General features: G+C 33.1%; 2 protein-coding genes across 2 annotated transcripts in view; both read left to right on the top strand.

Moving 5' to 3' along the window:
• The first annotated feature begins 4391 nt into the window (after window positions 1-4391).
• LOC105771803 (EIN3-binding F-box protein 2-like) lies at window positions 4392-6228 on the top strand. The gene is made up of 4 exons (XM_012593195.1): window positions 4392-4397; window positions 5386-5579; window positions 5634-5959; window positions 6014-6228. Exons 1-4 carry the CDS (start codon window positions 4392-4394, stop codon window positions 6226-6228), a joined length of 741 nt encoding a protein of 246 aa, XP_012448649.1.
• Window positions 6229-7296: 1068 nt separating this feature from the next.
• Window positions 7297-7586, top strand: part of LOC105772962 (uncharacterized) — a 5525-nt gene continuing 5235 nt past the window's right edge. The window contains exon 1 of the mRNA XM_052631988.1: window positions 7297-7568. Within this exon, the coding sequence (XP_052487948.1) occupies window positions 7297-7568 (272 nt within the window). The remainder of the gene's footprint in view (window positions 7569-7586) is intronic.

The raw sequence follows: 7586 nt of genomic DNA on the forward strand, positions 1-7586 counted from the left end.
AAATTCGGCCAAGCAATTGGGCTGCTTGGGCCGAATTTTAACATATAATATTTCTAAAGTCTAAAATTAAATTAAACAATTGAAATGTTTGCAAATTGGGCCCTTTAACAATTTGGTCTGATTTTCAACTAAGTAGGGGTGGACTTCTTGATTGGGCTTGGACTCATCTTATTGGGCCTTGCCTTCAAGAACTTGGGCTTGTATTCCATCTCTTACTGAAATTGGGTCGTTGAGGCTCGTAACGAAGATCCAATACGATTTGGCTGTAAGATTTGGTTTCTTGGACCAAGATTTCCAAGATTTGAAATCTTGATTTTCTTGATTCTTGAAATCGCTCCAAACAGCAAGATTGGGCCAAGATTCGGTTTCTTGATTTTCTTGAAAACAAGAAAGTGAATCTTGATTTTCTCTTTCTCTCGTATATGCATCTAAGGCCTTGCTAACGACCTCCTGGATGGTCCCATTTAGTTTGGAACGCATTTGTCGGGCCTTTGATCTCGTTATTGGGCCTTGTGGTAATTTGAACCCATCACGTTCTTAGGCTTGGGTTGGGCCTTTGTGACTCGTATCATTAAGTTCTATTATAAGAGCTTACTAAGTATTGGTTGCTTATGTAGTTTATTTTCTTTGTTCCTTTAAATCATCGAAAAGCTCGATCGATTGGAATCTCATCGAAGCATGATCGCACTATCCAAACCTTTTTTTTGTAGATTTTTTGGTATATAAGTTCCAGGTTATAGATGGCATGTATAAGGCTTGTTATAAAGGGAGTTTTTTATTATGTTATTTAGTCAACTTGGTATGGTTATGCCCTTTTGTGTATATGTGTTTGTTTGGACTCGTAATGTTTTGGCATGTTTGTGTCTTTTGGTAACTTTAAGTACTGTGTAAATATGTGGCTTGAGACAAGTTTACATGTGATGCAAATAGTTCAATGGTGTGTGTGAATATAGAGATATTTGTTTAGGTTATAATGTATGTTTGAATAAATTGGATAGGTTGTAATTGAGATGCCATAAGAATGGCACATTGGCTAGATATAAGATGAGCATGAAATTGGTATGTTTTTGGATGTTTGATGTATGTTTTAAACATGTGAAAGATGGTTGAATTAGTGTATCTTGGTGTGCAAGGTTTGTGTTTGAAATGGTTTGTTTTAGGGGCAACACATGTTGCACATGGCCTGGGACACAGGCCGTCACCCGGTCGTGTGCCACACACGGCCATGTGTCTTTTAAATTTTAGGTGCAAGTTTCACATGGCCTGCAACACGACCGTGTGACCATATTTCAAATACACACACGACCTGACACACGGTTTACGTCACGGCCGTGTGACACAAGTTAGTGAGTTACAAGGTTTAAAACATGGGCTGGGACACGGCCATATGTCCCTTACTTTGAATGTCCACATGGCTTGAGTTAAGCCACACGGCCATGTGACCCCTGTTTTGCAGATTTTTAATTCTACCTTAAAGTTTTTGTTTTGATTTGAACAAGTCATTGATTGTTCCCAAACTGTTTTTAGGGCCACTTAAGCTCGATTTAAGGCCCGTAAAAGTATTTATATCATATTTAATTATGTTATCGAATATAAATATGTGAATTGCATGTTGGTGCATGTTGCGATGTTGAAGGTTCTGTTTTGCACTGTAATGCTCCGTAACCCTAATTTGATATTAGAGATGGCTTAGGGGTGTTACAATTACAATATGCTTGATAGTAGTTGTTCCGGCAACGACTGTAGCATCTTATAACTTGGACCCGACGGTCGAGTCAGGCAAGAAGTATTACATTATAAATACTTAAATATGATGATATATATGTTTGTAGAGTACACATATTAAAAATTATATGTACCATCCTTCCCAAAAATATATATACTAAATTGCATGAAGTAAATTATAAATATATAATCTTATAATATTAAATTATAAGATTCATTAGTAAGATAGAGTGGCGTGGAGAAACTAAATCAATATTCATAAAATGAGGATGTTTTTTTTTTCTTGTTTTGTATAGTGGTGATGTTAGCTTTTAGATTGGTTATCACTCTCTCTTTTTTCCTTTTTTTTTCTTTATTCACCCAACGTGTCTTTTTTCTTTTCAATTTGCATATTTGTTTTAGTGAGTATCTTTGTTGTCCTCATAAGACAGATGATAGTGCATGTCGTCACTAAACCTCCACTAGTCACCAACAATTTCTCTTGGAAGTGAGTTGGTCGTAAATACTCAAATAGTGGCTTTTTGTCGACTTCTTAATTTATTTCTATTTTGAAAGCATTTCAAAATAATAAATGATTTCATAAGTCAGTTTGAATTCGTGTTGTCTTAAGTTTTATATGTTTTTTTGTTTGTTTTTAACATTGTTTAATAAGTTTTCACTTTTGACAGTTTTTGTTTTATCTTTTACAAGTTTTTTAGTCTTACTTATGCATGTAGTCGTGATTTTGCATGTGATATTAAAGATTGTTTTATCGTTATCCTATCTAGTTTGGTGGATGCTTGGTTCTTTTACCGATTTTGCTTGTTGCTTTGGACCATTTGAAATTGATTTTCTTACCATGTAGGTTATTGCAATTACTTTAAATATGTTATGCTTTAATTGTGACAAAATCAATTGTCAACATGTCGTAATGTTCTATTGATGATAATACTAAACCATTATCGTGTTGATAGAGCTAATCTTTCACCGCAGACGACGGTTATTTATTATTTTTTCTACCAAATTGTATGTTCCATCCATGAAATGAGTTAATAATTTTTCTATTTAAAAAAAATAGATCAAACAATTCTAGCTCAGTTTCCGTTTTCGTCCCTCCGCATATCCAAATAATAATATTATTAACTTTCTCTTTTTTAATGTTGGGCCTTTGAAAAGCCAGTTTTTTATTTTATTTAAGACATTAAAATATTTCAGGAATTCAAATTATTATATTAATATTAATTTCACATCCAAATTTAAAATAAAGTAATTTTATTTGATTAAACAGCAATTCAAATCAAATCCAACACATAAATTCATGCTTAAAACATGACTTGAGTTTTATCATATCCACTAAAATAAAACAGATAATTCGATGCTCACTACGGTTTGACAAGTGGTCAATTTTTGTTAATAATCTTTAAACTATATATAAATTATGAATTTTGTTTCTTTAACTCTAATTTTATTAATTTTAATACCTTTACCTGCTATTAAGCCCGTATTATGTATAAGTTCAATTTAGTTTATTCTCTAATTTAATTATTTTAGTTCCTATATTTTTAAAATTTTAAATTTCAATATTAACTCAAATAATATATAAATGGCATGGCTTTTCTACGTGTATTATGTGAAACAAGTTGACATAATAATGCACATGTAATAATATTTGTCGCATTAAATTTTGGAAATATCATAATTTAATTTAGTAAATTTAACAACTACTATTTCAAGAAGACTAAAATCTTAAAAGTATAGAGAATAAAATGTCAAATTGAGTACGTTAACTAATCCACAACTTACCCATAGTACATAGACTAACAACAAATTTGACCTACAAAATCCACAAATTGAATTTAAAAGTTGCCAAATGTCCTTAAAGTATATTAAAAGAGTAATTAAAAATAACATAAGACAATTTTTAAATCCGTTTGTGGAGATTTTTAATTATGTACCTAATAAGAATCATATATTTATTTGGACATGTATAAAGGATTAATATGTTAGTATTTGATACATTAATAATGTAATTTTTAACTCTACAAGCAGAACTTAAAATTTATCGTGTGTTCAATTTCTTTTATATTTATATTTTTTACTATATACCATGTCCATTTATATTTATATTTATATTTTTAACTCGAAATTTAAGAGTCAACAATCAAATTGAACTCAATCGAACATTATTTTCTAAGCCCTAGGTTGTGGTCGATTAAATTTATTTTATCAATTTTTGTACTCAAACCTGAATCTAAGCTCGAGTAAACCAATTCATACTTAAAACTCTTCCAATATAAAAAATCAAAAGTCAAAATGTATTTCATAATATAAATTAATGTTAAATGAAAAATTCGATTAAATTTATAAGTAATTGGAATTAAATCATCAAATTGACTCAACCGATAACTTGAATTTGAGCACAACTCAGAAAAATTCAAATCGAAATTGGAAAATTTTCTAGTCCAACTCGTATACCTTATAAGCATCGATTCCTCATTTACATCCCTAAACCCAAAGGCTAACTACTGGACGAACAGAAATCTTCTGGAGGAAAGCTATGGTTTTTCACTTGGCTTGAATTACTACACGTGTCTTACCCGTTGTTCTAATTAAAACAAATAATAATTAATAAAAATCACAGTAACTGTCTCTTGTGCTGGTCCAATCCCACACCAAGCTTAGATACCATGCGGGTAATTCAATCAAATCCTGATGCCTGCGCTTTTTGCATTGCCTCCAAAAGTTCTATTCCCCTTCTCACCCACCCGCGCGTAAACATCACTCCCACCCCCATATTACCCATTTATTTATTTAAAGGTTAGGCTTGGAAGAAGGGTAATTTTCATAAAATTAATTAATTAGTAATCCCCGACTTACACAGATTCTACGCCGTCGTTTTAAAAAATTGCTTCTTTTGCCACTTGCCAGGAGGTGCTTAAACGGTCTTTAACAAAAGATTGAAGTCCATAGAGAAATAAATCCAGAACATCCAATCTTAGCTAAACATGATTACACCCGTCCACACGTTACAACGGATCGGCATTTCCAAATTGATAACCCTCCACCCGCTATCATTTGTGGTAAGAATCAAACCGAACCGAGGATCTTCCTGTTTCCGGTTCAAATGATTCGATTGACAGCTTCAAACAAATAAAAATTTCATAAATTGATTTTCCTTCTTTCGCCTAATCTTTATTCGATTGAATCATCGTTTTTAATATTTATTTATGTTTTTTTACCTTATTTTATTCAATTATTTATCATTAATCAAATCCATCAAATTACTCATTTGCAATTTACTTTTGATAAAATTGATAGCAACGCCAATAAATAATATATTTGTAATTTTTATAAATTTTGATTTTAAATCTAAGCCAAACTCACAATTTCTATTTGCAATCCAAATTTATTTATTATTTGCATTACATTTAAATCCGAATAAATTAAATGGTAAATTACATCAACAGTCACTCAACTTTGGGATAGCTGACAAAACAATCACTCAACTTAAAATAACAGAACATTCATTTTAACCATTTTTCGTTACAGACGTAATTGTTCTGTTATAGGCGTAACATAAAAGTGACATGACAGTTGACAAATTTCTTGTTGTCATTAACCATTAACCATCCAGTTGGGCGATTAGCACTAATTTAAACAATCTCTTTATGACCAATTTAGGGTTTATGCAGTAAAGGAATAAGAGAAAAAGAAGAAGAAGAATATGAGAAGATAAAGCTTTCTATTAGGGGAAGCAGCTCTTTACGTGGAGGGGCTGTTGTTGTAGCTCGTGGTTGTCTTTCTTTAAAGGTACTTTCTTTGTGGAATGTTCCGCGTGTTGGAGATAAAGGTCTATGTGAGATAGCTGAAGAAAGGCATTTGTTGGAGAAGCTTGATCTTTGCTAGTGCCCCCACGTTTCAAACAATAGGTTAATTGCCATCGTTGCCAATTGCCATAATTTGACTGTGTTGAGCATCAAATCTTGCCCAAAGATTGGTAATGAGGGCCTCCAAGCTATCAAAAAGCTTTGCCCCAAGCTGCAATCCATCTCTATCAATGATTGCCCACTTATTGGGGATCATGGAGTCTCACGCCTGTTGTCATCAGCATCTTTCGTCTTTTCAAAGGTTAAGCTACATGGTTTGAGCATAGCGAATTTTTCTCTTGCTGTGATCGGGCACTATGGCAAGTTTGTGACTAATCTAATGCTGAGTGGTCTACAAAATGTGAGCAAGAATGGATTTTGGGTGATGGGTAATGCTTAGGGTTTGCAAAAGTTGCTATCTTTTACAATTGCTTCTTGCTGAGGGGTAACTAACGTAAGTCTTGAAGCCATCGAAAAAGAATGCGTTAACCTGAAGCAGATGTGCCTTCGCAAGTGTTGCTTCGTTTCTAGTGATGGATTCGTGGCTTTTGCCAAGTTTGTTGGTTCTCTTAAGTGCTTGCAGTTGGAGGAGTGCAACAGGGACACTCAATCTAGGGTTACTGGTGTTCTCTCAAACCAGAATCCTTGTTGTCCTTAACCTTATTAATCAAATTTGAATAGATTTTCTAACCCTAAACTAACACTATTAATCAATTTTTGAATAAATTTTTAACCTAACACCCTATTTCTAATTTTCTTTTCTTCCCCTTAATCACAATCAATTTGTGTTTTTTTACCCTAAACCAACCCACTTATTTAGATTTTTTCCCTAGACCCATTAAAGTTTGACCCTTTGACTGCTTCACCAACGTGGTAAGTTAATCGGCCACATCAGCTAGTTAACTTATCACGTCAACGGTCCCGTTAAGACAGTAACGGAAAATGTTAATAAGTGATTGATTTGTCACATTTTGATAACGGTAATGACTATTTTGTTATTTTTTGAAAGTTGAGTGATTGAATTGAAACCTGAGTGACTATTTTATTAGCTACTCTAAAGTTAAGTGACTGTTGGTGTAATTTACCCTAAATTAAATCAATAGTCAAATATTTGAATACGGTATTTAGTAAATGTAAAAATATTTTAAAAATAGAAAATAAGTGAATAATATGTTATCAAATTTTGTTTCCGAAAACGTTTTCCTCAATATAAATATTATCAAAATTTACAAAAAGGAAATTGAATATGAAAACTTATAAAAAGTAAATTGAATATCCGAATAAGCATGTAATCTTATAAAGTCTAACCAATCATCTTAAACACAACTCGAATACGAACCGATCTCACGTAATCCTGACCGTTTTCTATCTTCCCTTCGTCTTCTTCAACTCCTAATAAAGCGCTCTCTTTTTATTTTTTAATCTTTTACTTCATCTCTCTGCGAAAAGACCACTTTCTCTCTTTCTCTCTCTACAAACCATTTTTTTGTTGTTGCAGAGCGTTAGAGAGAAATAAAAATTTATAGGGTTTTCAATTTTATTTTTCCTTTTATAAATTTTTTAAGTTTTTGGAGAGAAATCGAGATTTATAGAGGGTAATTGTGAAAAGAAAATTCATTTTTCATGGTGGTTTCGACGGTTATTGTATTGCTGTGTTTCCAAATCGAGGAATTTACTCTAGAGCCGAATCTTAACCTCCCATTCTAATGACTTTCAGCAGTAGTAAATGGCTCGATTTCACTTCCGTTTTCTCCATTTCTTCGTCTTCCTCTTCGATGCCGCCTACGTCTCAGCTTCTCGTTCGAGTTTCGAATCGGATTTTTCGATAATTGATTCCGATTCCGAGGGTCTATTGTTTCATCGTGATTACTCTCCTCCGGCGCCTCCTCCGCCGCCGCCTCACGCGCCGTCGGTCTCTTGTACTGATGACCTCGGCGGGGTAGGTTCTCTGGATTCAACGTGTCAAATTGTGGCCGATTTGAACCTTACTCGTGACGTGTATATACAGGGAAAGGG

The sequence above is a fragment of the Gossypium raimondii genome, chromosome 6 (assembly GCF_025698545.1).
Source record: "Gossypium raimondii isolate GPD5lz chromosome 6, ASM2569854v1, whole genome shotgun sequence".
NCBI lineage: Eukaryota > Viridiplantae > Streptophyta > Magnoliopsida > Malvales > Malvaceae > Gossypium > Gossypium raimondii.

What these genes read in the sequence shown, in the direction of transcription:
- LOC105771803 (XM_012593195.1), top strand. An exon ending in TGTGAGATAGCTGAAGAAAG is followed by an intron (nt 5,580 to 5,633) that starts GCATTTGTTGGA and finishes TTCAAACAATAG; the next exon opens with GTTAATTGCCATCGTTGCCA. An exon ending in GAATGGATTTTGGGTGATGG is followed by an intron (nt 5,960 to 6,013) that starts GTAATGCTTAGG and finishes CTTCTTGCTGAG; the next exon opens with GGGTAACTAACGTAAGTCTT.